General features: G+C 31.7%; 4 protein-coding genes across 12 annotated transcripts; 2 read left to right on the top strand and 2 right to left on the bottom strand.

The window, feature by feature from the left end:
* Window positions 1-107: 107 nt before the first annotated feature.
* Window positions 108-764, bottom strand: LOC106332034 (nuclear transport factor 2-like). The gene has a single exon (XM_013770489.1). It carries the CDS (start codon window positions 685-687, stop codon window positions 349-351), a length of 339 nt encoding a protein of 112 aa, XP_013625943.1. The 5' UTR covers window positions 688-764; the 3' UTR covers window positions 108-348.
* A 3199-nt stretch (window positions 765-3963) lies between these two features.
* LOC106335582 lies at window positions 3964-7401 on the top strand. 9 transcript variants are annotated; one of them, XM_013774145.1, is made up of 8 exons: window positions 3964-4169; window positions 4421-4476; window positions 4547-4589; window positions 4985-5079; window positions 5160-5585; window positions 5670-6149; window positions 6284-6496; window positions 6976-7401. In XM_013774145.1, the coding sequence occupies exons 1-8, from the start codon at window positions 4127-4129 to the stop codon at window positions 7240-7242; spliced, it is 1623 nt and encodes a 540-aa protein (XP_013629599.1). In that variant the 5' UTR covers window positions 3964-4126; the 3' UTR covers window positions 7243-7401. The 9 variants fall into 9 exon arrangements, with proteins under 9 accessions (XP_013629599.1, XP_013629594.1, XP_013629596.1 ...); XM_013774140.1 differs by having other exon boundaries at window positions 4547-4649; XM_013774142.1 differs by having other exon boundaries at window positions 3965-4169; window positions 4547-4649; window positions 4985-5061.
* Window positions 7402-7415: 14 nt separating this feature from the next.
* LOC106335584 (non-specific lipid transfer protein GPI-anchored 1-like) lies at window positions 7416-10565 on the bottom strand. Its single transcript, XM_013774146.1, has 2 exons — window positions 10166-10565; window positions 7416-7833 (listed from the first exon to the last, which is right to left on the bottom strand). The coding sequence occupies exons 1-2, from the start codon at window positions 10521-10523 to the stop codon at window positions 7604-7606; spliced, it is 588 nt and encodes a 195-aa protein (XP_013629600.1). The 5' UTR covers window positions 10524-10565; the 3' UTR covers window positions 7416-7603.
* Window positions 10566-19762: 9197 nt separating this feature from the next.
* Window positions 19763-23985, top strand: LOC106335592 (U-box domain-containing protein 45). The gene is made up of 6 exons (XM_013774158.1): window positions 19763-20132; window positions 20467-20568; window positions 20843-21028; window positions 21107-21214; window positions 21396-22540; window positions 22996-23985. The coding sequence occupies exons 2-6, from the start codon at window positions 20518-20520 to the stop codon at window positions 23804-23806; spliced, it is 2301 nt and encodes a 766-aa protein (XP_013629612.1). The 5' UTR covers window positions 19763-20132; window positions 20467-20517; the 3' UTR covers window positions 23807-23985.
* Window positions 23986-25851: the final 1866 nt, after the last annotated feature.

Here is a 25851-nt window from a genome sequence, read left to right as displayed (position 1 = left end):
TATGGTTAATTAACAATCTGCTGATTCCTTTTCAAGCGTAGTTCAACCTGAATATGTGTAAAGGAAATGAATCAAAAAAGTGTGTCTTAAAAAAAAAAAAAAAAAAAAAAAAAAAAAAAAAAAAAAAAGAGATTGTTTCATAGCTATGTATGTTAGAACAACAAGATCAAGGATACCAAACAGATAAGAAAAAGACAAAAAGATATCAAACAAGAACACGCCAAAGCAGGTATCTTTACATATGTATGGGTTTGATAGTTAAAGTCTTTAACTAAAGAAACGTGACAATGTCTGAAACAAGAACATGCCTGAAAGTAGCCACCTTTGCAGATCTATTACCCTAGAAATCTAACTAAAATCGACAGAGAGAGAAAGAGAGACCTGGCTGAACTTGAGGGCGTGCTCCTCGCCGGCGAGCTGGAGGTTGCCGGAGACGAAAACGAGCATACCGGAGGCGGGACCAGAAGGCTGGCAGTCGACGGTGGAGATGTTGTGCTTGCACTGCTGGAAAGGGAGAGATGTGAGCTTGGCGACGATGTTCTGGACTCCAAGGATCTTCTGACCTTCGAAGGTGAGCATGGAAGCTTCCTGGTAGAGACCGGCGAGGCCGACACGGTTGTTGTCGAAGGTCGAGTAGTAGTGCTCGACGAAGGCCTTAGCCACCGCATCGGGATCCATCTGCGCCATTATAGAGAGAATGAGAGAGAGACAGAGACGATGAGGCGAATGTTTTTGGAGTTTGGGAGCTGGAAAGGTTTTTTTTTTGTTTTTGTATTTATTTGTGAAACTCTGCGACGCAGCTTTTTTTTTTTCTTTTCATTTTTCTGTTTTAATTTGTTGTCCAAGTTTGCGAGAATTCTAATTTTAATACAAACTTGATAGTATTACTTTTTAAATTTATTTTATAAAAACTAATTATTTAATAAATATTTTTAATTTGAAATGAAAAAGACTAAATTAGTTTTTAATTCATTTTTAAATATTTAATAATTATTTATACAAAATTTATAAATTCAAACTCGTCATTTAAATACTAAACTATAAACAATAATTAATAAAATTTAAAATCGAATGTTATAATATTTCAGACTGGATATATATTTTTTAATTGATAAACAACTTATAGTAATTTATCAGGAAGAATTATAATTTTATCACAAATTTGATACTATTTTCAAGATTTACTTTTAAAATATGAACATCCACGTAAATATTCTAAATTTGTGATAACAAAAACTAAACTAACTATCTTAAATTATTTATAAATGTTTAAAAATTATTTATAAAAATTTATAAATTCAACTTCATCCCTAAATAATAAATTCTAAACCATAAATTCAAATGTTAAGATATTTTTGAAAAATAATATATAATTTGTAATATTTTAAGCAATTTCTCAGAAATGATTATATTAGAATTTTGAGAAAAGATTAGTAGAAATCATTTGAATAAAACTCAAATTCGAAATGGGTTCATGAAAGAAAAAATGAGAAAAATTAGTAACACAAAAAAAACATTAGAGATGGTTCCTAACTTATAAGAAGACACACTTGGTCCCTCCACAGTTGACAGTCCACACTGACTTTTTAACGCGAGGTTGTACAGAGAAAGGTTAAAATGCAAGCATCAACATGTTCCATCCCCAACCTCGTGATAAAACAGTATTTAATATCAAAGTCATGTGTATGTTGTTACGGTGGTTTAATATACCGTGTATATATATATTTTTTTTGACAGCAAACAATTTACAGACTCATATTAACTCTGTAAATCAAATTGGAAACTCTGCATCCATGTGTACGACGAAAGACGGTTGATGCCGGGCACTGCGTGCTAAGCTATCCGCCTTTTGATTCGCCGTCCTTGGTACATGAACGATGTCTGAGTTGAGAAAACTGCTCCTCAAAAGCTTAATATACCGTGTATATTTTTTGGTACACATCAATGAAAAGGACTAAATTAGTTTTTAATTCATTTTAAATGTTTAATAATTATTTATAAAAATTTATGAATTCAAACTCATCATTTAAATACTAAACTAGTTCAAATGTTATAATCTTTTGGATTAAATATATTTTTTAAAATAGATAACCAACTTATAGTATTTCAAGTAATTTATCAAGAAGAATTCGAATTTTATCGCTCGATATTATTTTTCAAAATTTACCTTTAAAATATGAACATTTTCATAAATATTCTAAATTTGTGATAACAAAAACTAAATTAACCATCAAACCTAATTATAAATGTTTAAAAATTATTTATAAAAGTTTATAAATTTAACTTCATCCCTAAATAATAAATTCCAAACCATAAATTCAAATGTAATATATTTTTTATTGAACACATTTTCGAAAAATAATATATAATTCAAATTTGAAATGTGATATTTTAAGCAATTTCTATATTAAAATATGAGAAAAAGTTAATAGAAATCATTTGAATAAACTTAAATTCGAAAGGGGTTCATCAAAGAAAAAATGAGAAAAATTATTAACGACGAAAAAATGAAAAAAAAAATCATTAGAGATGGTCTAATTGCATAAACTTATGTTTTCATATAAATCAAAACCTTTGTTCATGCTTTGGTTCTTAATTTATAAAAAGACAAACTTGGTCCCTCCACACTTCACTTTTTAATGCGAGGGTACAAAAAGTTTAAAATGCAAGCATCAACATGTTCCATCCCAACCTCTTTAGAAAACAGTATTAATACCAAGAGAGAGTTACATATGGTTACTTTATTCTAGGTTTCTATCATGGGCACTTTTCAATGGAGGTGTACTTTAGGCTTTACTTTATGAATTACTATTACCTAAATGCCCTTATAAACTATGTTACTTTTGGTTCAGTTGAAAGCAGAAAAATAACCACATTAGTTAGCTTTTTTATTTACAATTAATTGGTAGGTTTATTGAGTAGTGTGCTTTGATTGGAACCATTAGATTAAAGTGTTCTTTGATGGAAACCGTTAGATTAAAGTCTGTGGTTATAATTAACTTTTGGTACGTTATTTAATTTTGTGTTTCAACAACCACCGTTGGATTGTGTTCAGGGGACTCGAGTGTTGGGGTTAGACAATGTGTGGTCAGATGTAGATGTTATGTGTTCCGTGTTTGTGTGGACTGAAGGAAGGTCAAAGACAGAGGTTTTGATTTCTACCCCACAAAGCTTCCTCGTTCTCTTCTTCATGAACCAGTTCTTCGTCGCTGTTTAACCACACCGCACTATCGTCTTCGTAGAGAACCATCGTAAAGTTGAGAGCTTTAACTTGATATTGCAAAAGTTTGAACACGACCATAACCTTTTTTCTCTCCACAATTTCCCTCACCTAATAATCTCTAACCACATAATCTATGTTCGCTGACCACACGATTTATGACCCTATGCTTGAAGGTGGTGATTATGGCGGATTGTTCCTCCGTCAAGTCGGAGGAGATAGATTACGGGCTTTGATATTCTAGATCTACAATAGAAAGAAGGAAATTTAGGTGAATCTATGACATAGGATTAGTAGATTGAAAGGGTAAATGATATTCAGATCTAAGATTATTAATCTGCGACAGCGAGAGAGACCAAATCGTCGACGACTGGGGTTAGAAGAGAAAGTTAGAGTTGGAGTCAAGATAGAAAAAGAGAAAGTGGATCTCGATAGAGAGAAAATAAGAAATTCCACTAATTCTAGTTTGAGGGTAAATTAGATATTGCGAGAGAAGAAATAGAAAAAATATGTGTAACTGATATGCACTTGAGAAAAAGTACGTGTAATTGTAAATTTTTCGAATATCAAAATCATATGTATTGTTGCGGTGGTTTAATACCGTGCATGGTTTTTTGGTACACATCAAATTCTCCTTACATTGATTGCACCCGTCGTATCCGTTACACTATACTCAGTACTCTTGTCACCCAATCAGATCAAAGCATGTCATTCTATTCAATTAATTATCTGATTGAAATAAAATTCATATGAATAGTTATCCAAGCACCCAAACACTCCCAAACTCGAATCGTCAAAAATTCAACTAACACCTTCTTCTTCTCTACAGATTCTCACTTTATCTAGACAATCGTTTCACCTTCGCTTTTGCCTCCGATTGGCAGTTTCCGTACTGTGGGTTTATCCATGGCCGCTTCTAACCGAAGCACCAATTGTTCGCCTTCCACTGGTAAAACCCCCTCTTAGATTCGATAAAGGTTTAAACTTTATATGTCATTCTCGTGGTGCTTCAAATGGGTCTTCTCTATTCTTCATTTTAACAAAGAGTTTCGAAAAAAAACCCACGGTGGCTGTAATAAGCAAAGCCTTGTCCTTTACTCATTTCGGCATGTGCTCGCTCGCTTACACCACTCTTTCCTGTATTATCTTTTAATTAGTGGGTGTTTGTGTAATTGTGATGTGTCTTATCTGTTGTTCTAGGTCCAGTTAATATGGTGGAGAGGCTATCAACTGACAAGACTGTTCTCCAACATCAGGTAAATTTGGTTTATTAATGGCTTTGCTGTAAGCTAGCTCCAGTATGATACTCGTGTCCAGATTTTGCAGGACACAAATAGCAGCAGCTCTCGCCCTTTGTGTGGTACTACTGGTAATGCTGCTTTTTCTGCAAGTTCTTCTGGTTTTCACACAGACTCATCTCACATTGGAGGTTTGCCCTCTGTGCTACTTTGATCAGTTCTTTAGCATTGAACTGTAATTTAGTGGTTACCAATTATTCTTCTGCTTGTTGTAAGTGAAACTACTGTATTATTGTTTTATCATCTTCTTAGTTAGACCTTATTGTTTCACCACATAACTGCTTATTCTCTCTTACACTGAAGTCCACCTACTTATGTTGTTGCTATCTCTGTTTTGTTTGTACAATGAAACACTGCCACATGCCATGAAACAACTTCACCACTTGTGATCAAAATTGTAGGCTTTAGTGCTTACAAGCTGTTATTATTGTGCTTAGATTTTGAGATTGTATTGCGTTTCTCTCAGGCTATGAAAACGCAGCTGATACTCCAAGGTCATACCATCCACATACAGATATTTTAAGCTTTGAAGAAGTCTATCCTGTGCGTACATCATCTAACGTATCCCTACTACTCTACTTGCTTTTGATTTCTAATGTTCTTGATGTGTTCATTTTTTATTCTTCTTCAATTGAATATAGGGCATGAGATATGACAACATGTTTTACCATGGTAACGGTGTACCATCAGATTCTCCCAGAAAGCAATCGTTGCCACAGCATTATGGTGACCTCTATGCTGATGATGCAAACTATTTCGCTCCTTTTCGCTCATCAAATCAACAGTATCCACTCCCAGAACCTCTTAATGCTTCTCCGGAGTTTCACATCTCTCAGACGAACTCTACACATCCTTATAGGCATGGGAACGAAATAAACAGTTTTGAGACTGATTATATGATGCGCTCTACGAGGAACTTTGGCTTAAGAGATAATATATTTGGAAAACCTAAGGGTCTGAATCTCAACCCCTTCACTGGAAGAAGAACGTTTCTTCCAATGGCGTCTGCCACAAGAAGTATGAAGCATCCTGTCTCTGCTGACTTATCTGCAAATGATTTTGATATGGTTAGTTTCTGTAACCACTACCTCTTTTAAAGGACGAAGCTTAGCGAACTTCTATATAAATCTAATTGTTGATTACTTACACAGGGTTCACCGCATCGAACTTTGCATGATGATTTTGGATCTTCTGCAAGCTTAAGTTACAGAGAACAAGCTTACAATCAATGCAGAAGAGCCTCTTTCTCTGCTTCTTCCTCTTCTTCTCCTAGCTCAACTTGGGAGCGTGATTATAACTTGTCACCATCTGATGAACCAAGAAGTGGAAGCTGCAGCGACTTTTACCATCGCCCTGCCATGTCTGATTTACTCACCGAGAGAAACAGAGGGCTTAGGGCTTCAAGGCCAAACGCTAAAAGCAAAATGATCACTTATGATCAACAAGATCTGCTCTCTAAGTTCAGGGATGCAAAGTTCTTCGTTATTAAGTCATATAGCGAGGATAATGTCTACAAGAGCATGAAGTATTGTGTTTGGGCAAGCACTAAAAACGGAAACAAAAAGTTGGATGCCGCTTATCGTGAAGCAAAGACTAAAGAAGTGGCATGCTCAGTCTTTCTTTTGTTCTCGGTAAATTGCCTATTTGTCTATGCTAGCTTTCTATAGAAAGCCATCTCAGCCTTTAGCTGTGTATCTCTGATTCAGTTCATTGGGTTTTGATCTTGAACTCTGAACAGAAGGACTAAAAGATATTTGATTTTCAGGTGAATGCTAGTGCACAGTTTTGTGGAGTGGCTGAGATGGTTGGACCGGTTGATTTCGAGACAAGTGTGGAGTACTGGCAACAGGATAGATGGTCAGGACACTTCCCGGTCAAATGGGTGATTGTTAAAGATGTTCCCAACAGTCTCTTTCGCCACATCATAATTGAAGACAATGATAATAAGCCTGTCACTAACAGTAGAGACACCCAAGAGGTAGAAACTAGACTTCTTTTCTTGAGGCTCCATTTCATGCATATAGTAGATTTGAGCATTATGAGTTGTATTTGATGTCACTTATCTATTTATTATCCACTTGATATCTCATGATTTTAGTGGTTTTTACCATCTCACTTTCGTGACAAAAAAAAAAATACCATCTCATTTTCATCATTTTAAATTGCATTTAGGTGTTAATATTGCATTTGCATACATAATTGCATAAAACAGGGGTAGAGTGCACAATTGAAAGTTTGAGGCTGAACTCGAACAGAAATGTTCAAAATTGATGAGTTTGAGGCCAAATACGAAACTGTACAAAAGTCCGAGGACCAAATATGCAAAAAAAAAAAGAAGAAGGTTGGGTCACATACACATAGAATATATTTTATCCACTCTACGTGGATCTCTCCAGCGTGGAACATGTCTTCTTTTAAATCAATTCTCATGTATGATTGTGTTTTTTTCATCTGTAGGTGGGAGTGGAACAAGGCATAGAGATGATAAATATATTCAATAGCTGTGAGATGAAATCTTCGATCCTCGATGACTTTAGCTTCTACGAAGAGCGGCAGAGAATTCAAGACAGAAAAGCCAGACAACGTGCTCTTCTTGAAAATCTCAGAGCCTCCTCTCTAACCTCTGTTCCAACACATCTCGCAAGTTCTCTCCATGAAGACTATGTAAGGGAAATGTCCAAGAGCTTTGCAGAAGCTTTGGCCTTGCAACACAAACTCAATTAAGTAACTTAAAGAACCTCTCTTATCTTTTGGGATTTGTACTGGAAGGTGGTTAAAATTGTGGTTTTATACTCTTGATTTTGTACTATTGACCACATACTTAAGGAGCTTAGATTGTAATATAAACTCAAGGTTCTAAAATTCAAGGATGAACTTTAGTTCTGTGCGGAAAGAGATGAGATTAACTAGGAATGTGATCAGATTAAGTGGGGGTAAGTTCACTCATTACAACAAATGGTCTGAACCAAGAAACACACTTGACAAGATAGTCTTAAAATTTTGAGACAAGCTCCACACAATTAAAAAAAAAAAAGATTGCATCCCTAGTGTCACGTGCCTTGGCAAAGCATCACGTGCCTACAGTCTAGGCCAAACCCATCCAAGGCAAGGTCGAGAGGAAGGAGATGCTCATTAAAGCGACGGCTAAAAGCATGACGGCGTGACCATCTTTTATGGAAGCTGATCCTCCTTTCTCGCTAGACGTCGCTGGAGTTGCCGGAGACGTTCCTCCCGGTGCCACCGGTGTTGTTGTTGTGGTGGCATTGCTTGTGAATATGGCTGCGTCTGGCGAGCTTGGCGAAATCCCGAGAAGTTCTGTTCATGCACGCACGTTTAATATATGAGGTCAATAAACAATGTCAATTTGACCAAAATATTATTTTACTACAAGAAGCATATTCTTTAAATTCAACAACAGTTTGGCACCTTCATTTCCCAATACAACAGGCATTGTTACTAAATAGTAGTATTAGTTAAATTTGTATGGTATAAACAAACAACTATAATCAGCTCATCGATTCAATGTGAAATACTAGAAGTAAAGAAAAAACGGTGAAAAGAAGAGATATTGTTATTTTAAGAGTAAATAAATAAGAGACCAACCAAGTTTTTTATTCATGATTTTTTTTTTATTTACAGCGAAAATAAATTGGTTTTTAAAATTCATATCTCAATAACACCACATTTTAAGAGTATCATAACATTTTGAATAACAATAAATTTTGAATAGAATTAATATCATCAGTAGCACTATATTTTAGTTAAAATATCAGAATTTATAAGGGGGTAACAATAAAAAAAATAATAACAATCACCAGAATTAGAAATCCAACACCCAACCGGTCCACCTAATAACCCCATCATTACTGCAAGAACCTGTTAAATATAAATGGCCCTATTTGAAAAAAAAAAACAAAAACAAATGGCTGTATAAAACGGTAAGTTGTATTTTCATTAAATGTGCTATAAATTAAATGCAAACTCTGTAAATCACCTGACGCACATGTCACATTTACGTATTTATAACAAATTGGTTAGTGGTTGGTTTAATTCATCTTCCAAAGCTCAGGCCTAGACACTGATCGAATATTCGGGTTTTTGAAGATATTTGTGATTTGCTTCGTATGCTATAGAATATGGATATCTAATTTTTCGATTTGCTTTACTTCAGAAAAATACTGATATTCAGAAAAACGGATATCCAAAAAATAAATAGATATTTGCGGATATTTACGGATATCTCATATGTTTTGATTAATGCAAATAATCCTAAAATTTTGATACAAATTTGTTTCTTAAAATATTTTTTTTGATGATATATAAGATAAAAATTAAAAGAAATAGTGAATCAACGTATTTTATAAATTTTTTTAACTTAGTTAACAATTATAATAAGACAAAACTTAAGAAAAAAAATATAATTGTCATAAATTTATTTATTTCTTTTTATGTAACATTTTTATATAAATAATAATGTGAATAGAATTTGTTACATCATATGTTAGAATAACATTTATATAATTTTATACATTTAAAACTTTAAATATAATCAAGATATATATGTATTTATATATTACCGGATCGGATATCCGCTTCCCAAAATTATAATATACGTGATTTGCTTCGATTTTAACGGATATTGATTTTTAGTATTTGCTTTGCTTCGAAGGTTTACGGATATCCGAAATTTTCGAATCGAATCGAAACAAATAACAAATAACGAATAACGAATCGAATCAAATTTAACGGATAAAATGTCCGGCTCTGACAAAGCTTATGAAAACATTTTTTTTGATACGCATGGCTAAGAGCATTTTCAATATAAAATTCTATTTTTTTCTCCAAAATAAAGTAAAAGTGAATATGAAAATAAAAATGTTCTAACTCAACTCCATATCTCGCTCTGTTATTAAAAAAGAAAAAAAAACAGATTACTCCATACTATAAAAATCACTAATCTAATTGTCTTGGTCGATGTTCCCCGATGTATGTTAAATAGAGTAGATGTGCTAGCAAAGTTAGCTAGGAAAAACAAAAAAGACTATGTAATCTCTTGGTTTTGTTAATAAGAAAATGGGTTGACAAAAAAAAATTGTCTTGGTCGAAACAATACGTCGACCAATATTTCATCACTATTGATTTTCATGTCTTATTTCTTTCTGTCCGCATTTACTATTCATTTCAAAATCATGAAACCCTACAATATACTCCCTCTGTTCAGTAAAGTAAGATTTTCTATTGTATGCACGTTTATTAAAAATTTAATAAATATTTATAATTTAATTTATTTTTTACTTTATTATACACTTTTCAATAAATTTCTACCAATGAAATTTAATCAATTCAAATATTCTCAATTAATGTTACTCAAAAGTATAAAAAAGTACCTTAACAATATAGAAAATATATCTCTGTGAACAAAGAAAAAACCTAAAACATCTTAATTTCGGGAAGAGGTAGTATAATTTGTCTAAATAGCTGGCTAGCCTCAATATCTAACTAATTTGTTTTTTTTTTTCTTTTTTTTTTGAGAAATTGCATATCGTTGATTCGAATATAGACACATGAAGATATATATCATAAGCAGATGGAGATTAAAATGTTGAATCAAAGAAATAACTCTGAGACAAATAAACGTGAAACGTACTTGGACAGTTGGAGATGCTAGCGTTGTGGAGCTGACAAGAAGTCGGAAGTTGAATTAGTTTAGCTTCTTGAACACCAAGATCCTTCAAAGTTTGTCCTCCTGACTTGGCTTGTTGTATCACGAAACACAAACACTTTGGATCTTTCTCTTTTATATCTTCGATAGCGTCACAGCACTTCTTAGACGGATTTGGTGCCTTCCCGGACGCGAAATCCAAACACAAACTCACCGTCTGAATATCTTTGCTACATTCGTCTAACAAAGATCCTCCTCCCGCTGGAGCCGCCGGTGTAGCAGCGGAGATGGAGGCAACGACCGTCATGGTTACTAGGAAGAGGTGAAAATAGAGACCCTTCATTTTCTGTCTTTCTCTTTTTTCTGCTACTTTTTCTGTTGGGGATTTTGTTTGTATTTAAAAGCAAAAATGACTTTGTGGTGTGTGGTGTAATAAATGTTACTGTGGTATGTGTAGTTGGTAGTTTAAATCAACACCTATACATATTATTAACATTAACGATACTGATATAATCTTGTCTTATTGACTGTTTTTTTTTTATAAGCTTTATACATATTATCCGATTAGCCTGGGAAAAAAATATATTTAATGTTACAGAGCGGATTAGTTCAAAAGCGTACTATATCATCTGACCCAAGTTTAGAATATTTTCCGACTAGTGCCAGAGATAGATCAATCATCTGATCCACCGTATAAACTATTTAGATCGAAGCTCAAGCCCAAATTTAGACCGACAAAATAGTGATAATTTAGTTTGGGTATTTTTATTGACCGTTCTTTTGTCCGTGTGTGGTAATATTACTGACGCAAGGGTGAAATAACACATCGGTTTTATCAATGGAAAATGCTTTTTTTAATAAAAAATGTGAAAATGTTTTTAAAATAATGCATTTAGTAGAATTTACTTACGCAAATTATTATGTAGCAAAACCATAAATAATTGGGATGTGATTTCGTGTTCATCTCAAGTAAATAATATGTCATCAAATTATAAATTTCTTTTTTAATTTTACGTTATTTTAGAATGAACTTCGGAGCAGATGGTCGCAACTCTCGTACCAAAATGGCTAACAAGCCAAGTTTGGACGGTCTTTTTTGGCTGCTAGTAGCCGGTCTTATCTAAAGGGCTTTGGACGGGGGCTTATCTAGAGCAACTTCAATGACACGCGAAGCTATTGCGAATATAAGAATTGTCGCTTCTCGGATCAGTTTGCTTGTGAGCAAAGAAAACCCACCAAGAATGCCTTTCTCAAGGGTCATGTCTGAAGAATTAAATATGCTTTTTCTCAGTTTCTCGCTTTCTGTTAACAACACGTTAAAATATAATAGCCGAGCTCCTTTGCAAACTATGTTTTTTATATACACTCTCTGATCTCTCACTCCAGTAGGGAAGAAGCATCAAGGACTGGAACTGAAAGGATGCACTCTTTTGGTTGAGGTTCTACGTTGAGTGAGAGATTGTATCCTTGATGTACATAGATCGTGGATCTTTGAGAATATCAACACCACCAGTAAAGGGTCTCCCTCCTCCACCACTGCTTTGTGATGCTACCCTTAATTTTTCCAGCAGCTTAATCTTTCCAAACAGATAATGCTTCTCTGCCTTAGCCTCTGTTGGGAAAACAAAATTCCTAGGTTACCTAGAAATGATTTAGTAGTTAAAATTTATAGGTTACCTAGGTTATATAAACTACCAAGTAATCTAGCACTTACAATTCCTAGGTTACCTAGAAATGATCTTTGAGATCATATGTTCATATTGTATTGAAATAAATCTATTTTTAGGAATAATTAAATTAAACTGTTTAAACTTAGTCCAAAAATATGTATGGACTTACATACCCCAGAACCTTCTAATTATTAAAAAATACAATAATTCGGCTTTTAAAAAAACCTTAACTTAGTCCACGAGATAAAAAAAAAAAAAAAAAGCCAAAGCTAATGTTATTAGAACCCCACATGGTGAAGAATGCTAGAGAGATAAGTTGCTTCATATCTTTTTCAAGTGATTAGAATTCTGATTTTCTCCTTCGGTACCTTTATACCTTGTAGTTTTTTTTTGAGAAAATACCTAGTAGTTTATAGATGAAGTTCGTGAATACCAAATCTGAAGACATGCGAAAGCTTCTAGATTGTTTAGGTCTAACACTAAGAAAATAACTTATGATATACAGACTATCAAATTGGCGTAATAATGTGAAGGCTTCTCCTTCTTGCTACCGTATTGACCGATAAATTTCTAAATGACGACTAAATCTATGTTCTAACTTACAAACTATGACGTTAAAAATAAAATAAAAAATCAACATGATCTCTAGAACTAAAACTAGATCAACCAGTCCTTGTGCTTATTGTTGTTGAAGATCACTTTAAAAATATAATTTCTTTGACGAGATCTGAGAATTTAAAGTTGTTACTCGTGGACCATTTTACTTTATAGTGACTTATTTGATACGTCCATTAATAAATTTCGCAGAGGAGACCCTCAACTAACTAACTAACAAATATAATTAAAAACCGGGGCTTCTAGCTCAGGTGGTATAGGGTTCACGGCTGTGAGTTCCGCCACCTAGGTTCGAAACCCGGCCACTGGGGAATTCACATGCGGAACTCCAGCGCTTGAGACCGAAGACCGTTCGCGGTGAGCCACATGGTGACGCCCTGGTAGCGTCTTTGCTCAATTCGGTCTCTAGTCTGGACCACTACGGTGGGGTCAGGACATTCGGTTATAAAAAAAATAAATTAAAGAAAATTCACACGTAGGTAAGCCAGTTTACAAAAAAAATCACACGTAGGGACGACTTGCCAAAAATTCCTTTTCAGCTTATACTGCCCACTCCATTCCATTAGTTAGTAATATTAAGAGAGATTTGGTGGAAAGTGTAATTTTAGTGTTTCGATTCCTGCTTTAATTGATGTGAAACTTTTCAAAGGTACAAACCATTGACTAACGATGATTTGGTTATCAAATTCCATAATATTTAAAAGTTTGTAGATCAAACACTTGTGTTATTCAATCCTTGAGCGGTTACCTACCTATGTTTCTTCTCAGACAGGACTTATCATCAAATCTTCTTTTAAAAGAATCAAACATGAGAGTCATATGGAGTTAATCTGATCCAACTCAATTTCTTTATATCTCTCTTCTTGGTCACCAGCTTTTCTTTCATTGAATCACAAGAAATAAGAATGTTCTGACTTTAAAAAATGCATTCCATGATTTCAGGAAAGTGTTAATTAGTGGTACCAACATGAATAGATTCGGTGTTTACTATTGGTGAGGGTGCCATTGTTTGCTATCAAGATTGTTCGACTTAAAGCTATTAATTTGGAAAAAGAGGCTATTGGTACAGTCCAACCTAACTTAGACCTAATACCCTGAAAGGTTGGAACTGAGACCTGTTGCTTGCATTATTCTGATATTTTTCCTTAAATGCCCCAACATCTAAACCTACAAGAGTGATTATAAAGCAAATCTAATAAGAGTTTCCGAAAAGAAATATTTTATTAAGTCTCTTGCTCTTACGTTTAGCATCTTCTTTTGCTAGCCAGTGTGCTCAAGAGAAACCCTGTCTTGACAATAGCTTCTGTGAGTTTCATGAAAACAATTATCTTTTTATTATCGCCTCTATATCAAAAGAGAAGCATTGTAATAAATGCATTCATACTATAATAGACACGTGGTAGCTTCACAATGATTTGATAATAAGTATGCTAACGCGTTCATACTATATTCATAAATATGTTCACACTATGTACTTTGCGTTTTTTTTAATATACAACTCACATACATGGTTCCAATAAAACTCTGGATTTTTTCGGTTCGAATAAAAATAGATAACGAATCAAAATCCAAACTATATATATATATATTTATTGTTTACGGATAAAGTTGAGCAAAATATTCATAAATTTTGATTCGATTTGTTATCCGTTTTGATTTGAACCAAAAAATCTAGATATACGTAACTCTACGAAAAAAATCAAATACTAAAATACAATATCCAAAAATGAAGCAACTCACAAATACTAATATTTATAGGACCATATATCTAATTTGATCTTTTATATGCATATATATACATATATGTAAAGAATTATATATATACGTTATATATATTATACTTTAAATCAGTTTTACAATATTTTTATGAATTAAATTTATTATATTAGGTACTAGAATTTAAAAAGTTAAATAATGTTTTATTTTTGTAATAAAATTTTATTATTAAAATTTTTAAATATTTTTAAAATTTTATTTTATCTACGGATCAAATCAAATATTCTTTAAATTTCTAAAATATTTCGGATATCTGAGTCACTGAATACCTAGGTGGCTAAAGATCGAATCGACATGAATGCTTCCAAATACCCAGATATTCGATATGTGCCCACTCCTATTTACGGATACAACTTTATTTTCTTTATATGAAAAAATGACTAAGGTCAATGCCTTTTTTATTTTAAATTAATTTTAATATTATCTTTCATGTATTATTTTGAATAAAAATGTCATTTAATATTAATTAACAATATCTTTATATATTTGTCAACTATTTTTATATACTTTTTACATACACATACATGTGCACTTTGATGTGAGCACCTTGTAACTAAGTATTCACCACAACTGAAGTATCTAATTTTTTTGAAAGTTGAAATATTTTTTTTAATGCTTCTTTCAGTACCGACCAAATTGTAGTGAAATGATTTGTCTTAATAATTTTTTTTCTTTTTCTTAAACTATTATCTGTTTAGAAACTATAATAAGAAACTATTGGTTCGACATGACGACTATCTAAAATTCATAACATGAAAATAAACAAATAATATTAATTTTTGGTTTTTACCAGAAAAAACCAAAATCAAACATTTTAACCGAATAAACTAAAATGAATATTAATTTAAAATAATAGTTATATTTTAGAAAATTAAAAACAAAAAAAACTTAAAACCGAACCAATATCTAGATTAAATACATATAATTTTTTTTATTAAATTAATAATCACATCCCGCACAAGGCGCGTTATTACCTAGTTATTATTATTTGTTTACGTCACATCTAATCTATTAATTTAGGGTCCTATTTTTATCTACTATTAATAAGTCATATTAAGACCACCTAAAAAATTAGGTAATATCACATATTTGATTACTTATATTAATAATAAACCAACTATAAATTTAAATTTTATTTTAATAATAACAAAATCTGTTGAGAAAAAATCTACAAAATCTTACTAATCAATTTTAATATTTTTTAAAAATGACATATTACTTAATTTTGTAATTAGTAATATAGTATTATTATAAGTCAATGTTAACTAAAAATTTATTATAAAACAAAAAAATAAGAATTATATACTATTTTTTATAAATTCTATATAATTATATTATGTATTATATAAAAACAGAAGTGGCATATGAGTTAAATAAATTATCACTCATCATTAAAATGAGTTAAAATTCGTAAACTATATAATATTTTATTCAAAAATAATTTTATTAACATTAGTTAAACTTTTATATCTATAACTATATATTATTTTTTATTTATTTTTAAACTCTCAACAATATATTATTTAAAATATTTATATACAAATATATAATAGTATATAATGTCCTTTAGTTTAAATACTATTTAAAATATATATTATTAGAAAACTATGAAATTTTAGTAATTCATTTAAAATATTAATGATAAAAAATTTAATTATAACAAAATCTGTTGAGAAAAATATAGAAAATATTACCAAAATTTTAATATTTTTTATAAAATAATGTAGTAACAAAAACAAATCAAAATTCATGTAATATTTGAAACTCAAAAATAGTAGTGTAATATTTTAAAGTTTTCTTGAAAAAATATAAATTTTGAAAATAGATATTCAGACTCAAAATGATAATATTTCAAATTTACAAAAGATAAAATCATAGATAATAAAGAATAATGTTTTGAAATGCACCACAAAAAAGAACTATATATGCTATAAAAATTAAAGCAATCTAATATTTTGAAATCTTAATTAAAATAAAAAAACTTAATATAATAACATCCAAAAATATCCTATATCAATAAAATTTTCTAAAATAATATGATAGATGCTACTATGTATAAAATTTACTAAAATCATAGGGTTATATTATTTAAACAAAACAGTATTTTTACTTATAAATCCTGTAAATACTAAAATAATATGTTAAAGTATATTTTTTAATGTAATTATAAATTATCTTAAACATTTTTCTTTTCTATAATATTAATAAATAAAATTTAAAAATTACTATATCAAAATGTATAAATTAAAGAAAAAAACATATTTTGAAGGAGGTTATCTATTTGATTATTTTATATTGTTATTTTATTAATAATGCCTAATAAAAAATATAAAAAATAATATTATAGGGTTACACAATATACTAAAATAAAACTATTTATTTAAAACATTTGTAATAATGTCAAGTAAATTTATAAAATGAAAAATATCCGCACGGATGTGCGGGTTAAAATCTAGTATAGTATTAACTTTCACTATATTGAATTTTACAGAAAAAAGTTTAGTGTTTAAGTAAATTTTCTCTTTGCTGGATAAAAGGAGATCGAGAAAAACGGGAAAAGAAATGGCCACTTATATAGAAATCAATATTATGTAAGTGAAGGTGTTTTCATTTTAAATGTGTTAATTGTTAAGAATTTTGAAATCAACTTTTGACCAAAATTAAAAGGTTAGTCAGCTATGATTTGATCCTCAATCATATAAATGGGTGAAATGAAAGTCGTATATGAACTGTGATTTGTAATATAATACACTGATTTTATTTTCTAATTTTTTGTTTACCAATTTATGCACTTTTTGTTAGGTGATGATTCAACTTTCTTTGGAAAAAAAATAAAGAAAGGACAATTTTAACCTTTTTGAGTTTTCAATATTATTTTGAAATATATGCCAAAACTGAAATAATAATTTCTAATCATGAAAATTGTTGGCATATTTTTAAAAAAATATAGTTAAAAAAATGAACATGGTCGACAACAAATAATTTGTAAATAATTATAAAAGTGGAAATTAATAAAAGTGATTTTTTTTTTAGGTCCGGTTAATTATGCTATTACAATGATGAGAAATATTACATAGACGATTCTACAGCCGATAATTTTACCATCTTGTGTGAATACACGTCTGACTGCGCCACTTCGAATCGCTTTATTAGATTCATGTCCGATGGTACGTTCTGCACCATACTGAAGATCTCTTGTAACTTTTTTTATTCTATAATCTGCGTAATTTGAATTTTCTGGAATCCGAACCATAGACTTTTTTAGGGTAGAAGCATTAGTAAACATTTAATCAAACAGCTGAATTAACGGGCTTCTACCAATAACAGTGATTCACGAACGCAGAGAGAGGAGTAATATTTAAATGTAGATCTAAATAGCCGACATACGCATGTATGGTCGGCGCGTGTCGGCCGTCGAAGTCGGCAAACCCTCAACTCTCCCTCCAATACCATTCAAACATTTGTTTTATTCTTTGCTTTAAGTAACAGTATCGGTATCTTTTATTACTAGTTAACAACTGTAACAACAATAGTACAAGATGTGGGAACCTTTTGAAGAGTTATAAATGATTTTCTCCATATTGGTATTGTTTAAATTTTTTCACTTATATTATAAAACAAATGGTGTTGCTCAAAAAAAAAATTTGCTCAAAACCAAAATTATAAAACAATTAGTGTTATTTTCTATCAACATTTATTTTGTTTGATTGTGCTAGTTGATAAATTTAAAACACAGACAAAATTCAAAAATCTATATGTTATCATTTTATTAATAAAAATTTAAAATCTAAAATATTATTAATACGAAATTGCAAAAATTAAATTGTATAGTAGTTAATTTAAGTTTAAAGTTATAACTCTCTTTAAATCTGTGTATGCAATTTTTTAAGCAGTTAAGATATTTAAAATACAAACTATTTTATATATTTTTCTTTCAAATCTATTTTTTAAAATAAACAACAAAAAATGTTTACATAGACAAAATTTTAAATCCAAATAATCGATAATTGAAAGTTAAATGTACTATAACTAAAATCTAACTTAGAAATTTGAGAATTTCATATGCAAACAATATTGCCAAAATACTTTAAAGTGCTTACCAGCTAAGTCAATTCACCCAAATTTGTATAGTTCTTGTCATCTTTAATTAATACTATTAACTTGTACATTCGTTAAGAAAAGAAAATAGTTTGCAAATTAGTTAACCCTCTACCATGCTTGTGTAGTTCATGAGAAAGGAAAATGAAAAGGAGAGCTTTGAAATAAAGACGTGTTTAATAAATGTCGGTGAAAAATGGACCTCTCATTAGCATCACCATTCATACTTCGACCGATCCAATACGTCAATAGCTGTTTATTATACATCACATATTAATTATTATCACTCGACGACAAAGACAAGAAACACTATCATCTACAAAATCAGAAATTTGAAAACTCTAACCAAATCTTTTTGTTTAGCAGTGATCAAATCATTTGAAAATTTGAAAAACTTACATTGCATTTGCATAATAAGACACTCGTGATGATTTTTTTTTGTAATCACATCATAGAGATTTGACGACCATAATGATGAAAAAGAAACTATGATTATGAGTAATCTTAATTGGCTTTTTGTGTTCTAATAATAAAAATGTCTCCTAATAATATACCGTCGCTAATACAAAATCTAAAATCATTTGAAAAGAATAAAACAAAAGAGTATTTAAGTAAAACAAGAACAAAATCTTTATAGAGAAAAAGACAAAAATAACACTAAATCAAGTTTATGTTCCCAAACTAGCACTTAAGGTCAAAAGTCACAAAAATAGCACTTAATGTTTTATCAAAAGTCACAAACTTAGGGTTTAGAGTTAAAGGGTGGGGTTTAGGATTTAGGGTTTAGGGTTTAGGGTTTAGAGTTTAGGGTTTAGATTTTAGGGTTTAGGGTTTAGATTTTAGGGTTTAGGGTTTAAAGTTTAGGGTTTAGGGTTTAGAGTTTAGGGTTTATGGTTTATAGTTTAGGGTTTAGGGTTTAAAGTTTAGGGTTTAGGGTTTAGAGTTTAGGGTTTATGGTTTATAGTTTAGGGTTTAGGGTTTAAAGTTTAGGGTTTAGGGTTTAGAGTTTAGGGTTTATGGTTTATAGTTTAGGGTTTAGGGTTTAAAGTTTAGGGTTTAGGGTTTAGAGTTTAGGGTTTATGGTTTATAGTTTAGGGTTTAGGGTTTAAAGTTTAGGGTTTAGGGTTTAGAGTTTAGGGTTTATGGTTTATAGTTTAGGGTTTAGGGTTTAAAGTTTAGGGTTTAGGGTTTAGGGTTTAGAGTTGAAAAATGAGGTTCTGGGGATAAGATTTCAAATTTTGAAAAATAAAAAAAAATAAAATTTTCAAAGGATAAACTTAGAAATGTGCTATTTTGGTCATTTCAGTTTTTGAGTGCTATTTTTGTGATATAAACTTAAAAAGGTGCAATTTTTGAGATTTACCATCTTTATAACTAAAATAATACTATTACAGTATTACTTGGAAGTAATAGAAAACAAATCTCTTTGTGTGTACTTGCATCCTCGCAAGGTTTGGCTTTATTTTGACTTCAGAATAACTTCTCCTCTCTATTTCCATTAATATATTTATTTTTAAGCTTTTTTTTTCTTCAAAATCTTTTCAATCGGTGGTGTTAGCCATAGCCAAAAGCTCCTCCTCTCTGAATCGCTGGGATCGACAGAGAACTGTCTTGAAAACTTCGAATCAGACCGTTCGTAGAAACTACACAGAAGCAGCATCTCAAGGAGAATTAAAATCATTATACTACTAATGTTTGATGCTCTTCTTTTGATCACCTCTGTTTAGTTTATGATCAGACTCATCGTTGTTCTGCCTAATTTTTATCAGATGCAGATTGGTGATTCATGTTTGGTATGTATGCTCCTCTGTTTTCACCAGATTCTTTTATGCTCATCTGATTATTTTTCTGCGGAATTAACCAGATTGTTTTTTTTTATTCTTGTTCGTGTGTTCTGATTCGTTGCTGTTTCTTTCATCTGTTACTTGACATCCAAGAATGTTCTTTCTCAATTAACCAGATTTGTTTTGTGTCTTCCTTGTCTTTTTTTTCTTTTTTATCTTCTTGGCCCTGTTTCTTAATTACTTCTAAATTGTTTTTTTTTTCTGGACACAACACTGACTTGGTTTTGTTTTCTGTAGAATGGTTTCGCTAATCACTGATTCTCGTTCTTTCTTCTTCTTGCAGTGTTGAGTTTTAAACCGACAGAACTATTGTCATAGATATATACAGCAAAAAATGGATGTTAACGAAGTTGAAGAAAGTTTCTTTGCCCCTGGTGATGCCAAGGTATCTGAATCAGACTCTTTTTTTTTTCTTCTTCCCGGTAAGTTTATTGATAGTTTTTTTTTTTTTGAGATCTCCCACTAAGACATTACAAGATTCATTATTTCTGTATCTTCTTGCATTGATTCAGTCTGTGCCTTTTTGGTTCTTGATGTGTTTGATTGATCCTTTTTTATGTACAAAAAGAACCGCGGTTTTGTATATTTTATAACAACTGTAGTATATTTTATCTTTGACTGTAAGTGTTGAAGGAGTGGCTAACAGATTCTTGTTTCAGCTACATGGAGAAATGTGCAACGCCCTTTCAGTGATCTACTGCAAGATCATGTCTGTTTTCCCTTCCCTCGAAGCTGCTCGGCCGAGAAGCAAATCTGGAATACAAGCTTTGTGTTCACTTCACGTGGTTTTAGAAAAAGTGAAGAACATTCTACGCCATTGCACTGAATCTAGTAAACTATATTTGGTAAGTTTTTCTTATGTCTTAAAAAAAACATTTCAAAGTTCTTCTTCTGGCTAACCAACCAGCTTGTTTGACATGTAGGCTATAACAGGAGATTCAGTAGTGTTGAAATTCGAAAAGGCGAAAACTTCTCTTATAGATAGCCTTAGGCGTGTTGAAGACATAGTCCAACAGTCCATTGGCTCTCAGGTAGTTTGCTTCTCCTTGGTAGTGATATCTCTAGAGTTCAACAAGAGATCACTAGCTCAACTGGAAAGGATCCTGACCATTTGTGTCAGAGGTCTCCGGTTCGAGTGATCGCTAAGACGAAACTAATATTACAAAAAAAAAATGCTTTTATTCACATTTGTATACATATCTTTCTTTGCAGATTTTGGAGATTATAATGGAACTAGAGAACACTCAGTTCTCGCTCGATCCATCAGAGAAGGAAGTTGGCGATCAAATCATTGGACTGCTGCAACAAGGAGGCAACTTCGAGAGCTCATCTGACAACAACGAGCTCGAGATTTTCCATCAAGCTGCTACTAGACTAGGCATCACATCTTCAAGAGCAGCTCTAAGTGAGCGAAGATGCCTCAAGAAACTCATCGAGAGGGCACGCATGGAAGACGACAAGAGGAAAGAATCAATCGTGGCTTACCTCTTACATCTCATGAGAAAGTACTCAAAGCTATTCAGAAGTGAGATTTGGGATGACAATGATTCACAAGGTAGTAACTCGTTGCCTTGTTCACCGACCATTGAAGGCTCTCTTGATGATCCACCAGGCCGTGCTTTCGACCGACAGCTGTCAAAACTTAGCTCCTTCAACTTCAGACCTTGCAATAACAATAGAAGATCTGTGCAGATGTCTGTTCCTCCAGATGAGTTAAGGTGTCCGATATCATTGCAGCTTATGTATGATCCTGTTATCATCGCTTCTGGACAAACGTATGAGAGATTATGTATTGAGAAATGGTTTAGCGATGGACACAACACATGTCCCAAGACTCAGCAGGAGCTTTCTCATCTATGCTTGACTCCTAACTATTGCGTCAAGGCTCTGATATCGAGTTGGTGTGAGCAGAACGGTGTTCAGGTCCCTGATGGACCTCCTGAGTCTCTAGACCTTAACTACTGGAGGCTGGCGTTGTCTGTGTCCGAGTCAGGGAAGAGTGTTGGTTCTTGTAAGTTTAAGGATGTGAAGGTGGTTCCTCTGGAAGAAAGTGGGACTATTAAAGAGGAATCATCGTGTGAGTTAGAATACCAGGAAGCTGAAGTTACTCTTGTTGAACGGTGTACTGATCTGCTAACCACTTTGAGTGGAGTGGATACTTTGAGGAAGAAGTGTAGAGTTGTTGAGCAGATGAGAGTGTTGCTAAAGGATGATGAGGAGGCTAGGATTCTCATGGGGGAGAATGGGTGTGTTGAAGCTTTGCTTCATTTTCTTGGAGCAGCTCTCAGTGAAAAGAATGATTCAGCTCAGAAAGTTGGTGCCATGGCTCTCTTTAACTTGGCTGTGGACAACAACAGGTATGACTTTAACTTATGACTGATGTCCAGACAAAAGTTTGTTCTATAAATCGGTCTAGTACGCCAAGGCGGCAAATCGGTCATAACCGAAACAATTTTTTTAAATTGGATTTATGCTTCTTAAACCGTTCTAAAAAAATCAGTCTAAATTGGTCTAAATCTGTCAAATCAATCAATAGTATTAGTTTAATTCAACAAATTTGTTTGATTTTTTTTGTCTATTTTTTTTATAATTCATCAAAATAATTTATAATTAAACTCAAAAATTTAAAATATCTAATATAAATATAAAATATATAAAAATAAGGGAAATAAACCAATAATCCAGTAATTTCCAGAGCCCCCACTTAAGCCCCAAATAATATGTTTAATTATCGCCTAACTATTTTTTGAACATTGGTTATTCTTATTTTGCAAGTTGGAGGATCTCATGTGTGATTTGTTGGACTTTTCAGGAACAAGGAGTTGATGTTAGTATCAGGAATCATTCCACTTCTGGAGGAGATGCTATGTAACCCACACTCCCACGGTTCAGTGACAGCACTTTATCTAAACCTCTCGTGTCTCGAAGATGCAAAGCCGGTCATAGGTTCGAGTCTAGCAGTTCCTTTCATGGTGAATCTTCTTTGGACAGAGACCGAAACACAATGCAAAGTCGATGCCCTTCACGCTCTTTATCACCTCTCCACTTACCCTCCCAACATTCCCTGCCTTCTATCAGCTGACATCGTCAAGGCTCTTCAGTCACTCACCGTCAGCGATGACCAACGGTGGACGGAGAAGTCCTTAGCTGTACTGTTGAATCTTGTTTTGAACGAGGCGGGTAAAGAGGAGATGGTTTCGGTACCTGGTCTAGTGAGCAACCTGGCTACCATACTTGACACTGGTGAAGCAAATGAGCAAGAACAATCGGTTTCTTTGCTTTTGATATTATGCAAATACAGTGAGATGTGTAGTCAGATGGTTTTACAAGAGGGGGTGATACCTTCTTTGGTGTCTATCTCCGTGAACGGGACTCAAAGAGGAAGAGAGAGGGCGCAGAAGATTCTGACGCTGTTCAGAGAGCTAAGGCAGAGGGATCAAACCCATCACACAACAACGGAACAGCATGTAGAGGTTGTTTGTCCGGAAGAGGGAGGATTCTCTGTGGCTGCAGCCTCTGTAACAGAGTCAAAACCACAGTGTAAGTCAGCATCAAGAAAGAAAATGGGAAGAGCATTCAGTTTTCTGTGGAAAAGCAAGAGCTTCTCTGTTTACCAGTGTTAGTTGGTGTAAAGTTTGTACTTGTTCTCTCTCTCTCGGAGACTTATTATCGCTTTTTGAAAGTCTTTGGAGGTCACAAAAAATGCTTTGTATAGTTTTTTTGGTAACACTTTTGCCTTATGTATGGATTTGCTGTGGGAGTTTTTTGGTTAAACTAAAAAGTAACATGAAGATTTGTTAAATATACAAAAAAAAAAGATTGTTGTCAGTGGAAGTAAGCCCCGTTCTGTTGTGTCCCGTTAGGGAAGTGAATTACTGTTAAATTGGCCATAATATCTTGGCTTGAGAGACAGGCTCCATACACGTGTCTCAGCCCGATTATGTCTTCTCCAAGCACAAGACTCGCTCGTTACCGAGGCCGCATCTCTGCGGGAATGGTGGCCCGGCGACTTTCCAGGGCCCGAGCTTTGACAAGCCCATGGCCCAATCACTTCTTCCACTGACTGTTGACGATTAGTTGATTGTTTCTATTATTTATACGCCTGTGACACCAGAAGTATAGCCGATGTGGGACGTTGGTTGTTTCTTTTTTTTTTTCTATTTAGCAGAAAAGATGAAACACTACAAAAAGTTGCAGGGCCCAGTTCCATAATGAGAAAAGTTTTTTCATAGAATCAATTTAGGAACCGGTTCAATTTTTCTTAGTGGCTTTGGCCTCTTTCGTGCAATAGTTCTCACTTTAAGGATTTTTAAATGAAATATATTTGAGAAATCTTAAAAATTGGAAATAATTAGTTTGGTGGCTGAGTCTAGGTTTAAAAATCCTGATATAATAAACTATTTGATGGTTTAAAAATCTTGATATAATAAACTATTTGATGGTTTAAATATCTTGATAATAAACTATTTGATGGGTTTTTTCTCACAAAAAATAGAGTTAATCTATACTAATAAAAGAGACTTTTTGAGGTTCTGTAGAGCGTCCACATCATCAAAAAAAATTTCTCCCAAAATTTGACATGTGGCATTATTATTTAAAAAATAGAAAATAAATAATAAGTAAATTTGCAATATAAGAAAAAATATATAATAAGAAAATAAACAATATAAGAAATAGAAACATTGCATAAAACAATAATAAGTAAATATACAATATAAAGAAAAATAAATAATAAGTAAATATACAATATAATAAATAGAAATATTACATTAAACATCTATCATAATATTATCATTTGATATAAAAACATAAAAAAAAATAGAATAAGTAAATATACAATTGAGAAATGAAAAACTAAATAAAACATCTATAAAATAATAACTAAATACAAAAATAAGAAATCGAAATATTATACTAAACTTTATCGTATTAAAAATTATCTTATTATTAGAATAAGTAAATATAAAAGATAAGATAAATAAATAATAAATAAATATAGTATATCTATACTAATAAAAAAGACCTTTTGAGGCTCCATAGAGCATCCACATCAGCGAAAAAAATTCTCCCAAAATATGACATGTGGCATTATTATTTAAAAAATAGAAAATAAATAATAAGTAAATTTGCAATATAAGAAAAAATATATAATAAGAAAATAAACAATATAAGAAATAGAAACATTGCATAAAACAATAATAAGTAAATATACAATATAATAAATAGAAATATTACATTAAACATCTAGTATAATATTATCATTTGATATAAAAAAAATTAGAATAAGTAAATATACAATTGAGAAATGAAAAACTAAATTAAACATCTATAAAATAATAACTAAATACAAAAATAAGAAATCGAAATATTATACTAAACTTTATCGTATTAAAAATTATCTTATTATTAGAATAAGTAAATATAAAGCATAAGAAAAATAAATAATAAATAAATATAGTATATAAGAAATAAAAATATTACATTAAATATATATCGTAATATTATCATTGATATAAAAATAAAAATAAGAAAAGATAAACATTAAGTAAATACACAATATAAAAAATGAAAAAACTATTACACTAAACATCAATTATAATATTAGAATAAATAAATATAAAATATAAGAAAAATAAATTATAAGTAAATATACAATATAAAAATACAA

Source organism: Brassica oleracea, chromosome C3, assembly GCF_000695525.1.
Source record: "Brassica oleracea var. oleracea cultivar TO1000 chromosome C3, BOL, whole genome shotgun sequence".
Lineage (NCBI taxonomy): Eukaryota > Viridiplantae > Streptophyta > Magnoliopsida > Brassicales > Brassicaceae > Brassica > Brassica oleracea.
This window is presented reverse-complemented; position numbering and strand designations above follow the sequence as displayed.

What these genes read in the sequence shown, in the direction of transcription:
- LOC106332034 (XM_013770489.1), bottom strand. Translation starts at nt 687, where the DNA reads ATGGCGCAGATGGATCCCGATGCGGTGGCTAAGGCCTTCGTCGAGCAC.
- LOC106335582 (XM_013774137.1), top strand. Translation starts at nt 4,127, where the DNA reads ATGGCCGCTTCTAACCGAAGCACCAATTGTTCGCCTTCCACTG. An exon ending in CTGTGCGTACATCATCTAAC is followed by an intron (nt 5,080 to 5,159) that starts GTATCCCTACTA and finishes AATTGAATATAG; the next exon opens with GGCATGAGATATGACAACAT. An exon ending in CTGCAAATGATTTTGATATG is followed by an intron (nt 5,586 to 5,669) that starts GTTAGTTTCTGT and finishes TTACTTACACAG; the next exon opens with GGTTCACCGCATCGAACTTT.
- LOC106335584 (XM_013774146.1), bottom strand. Translation starts at nt 10,523, where the DNA reads ATGAAGGGTCTCTATTTTCACCTCTTCCTAGTAACCATGACGGTCGTT. An exon ending in TAGCATCTCCAACTGTCCAA is followed by an intron (nt 7,834 to 10,165) that starts GTACGTTTCACG and finishes GTGCATGAACAG; the next exon opens with AACTTCTCGGGATTTCGCCA.
- LOC106335592 (XM_013774158.1), top strand. Translation starts at nt 20,518, where the DNA reads ATGGATGTTAACGAAGTTGAAGAAAGTTTCTTTGCCCCTGGTGATGCC. An exon ending in AATCTAGTAAACTATATTTG is followed by an intron (nt 21,029 to 21,106) that starts GTAAGTTTTTCT and finishes TTTGACATGTAG; the next exon opens with GCTATAACAGGAGATTCAGT. An exon ending in TTGGCTGTGGACAACAACAG is followed by an intron (nt 22,541 to 22,995) that starts GTATGACTTTAA and finishes TGGACTTTTCAG; the next exon opens with GAACAAGGAGTTGATGTTAG.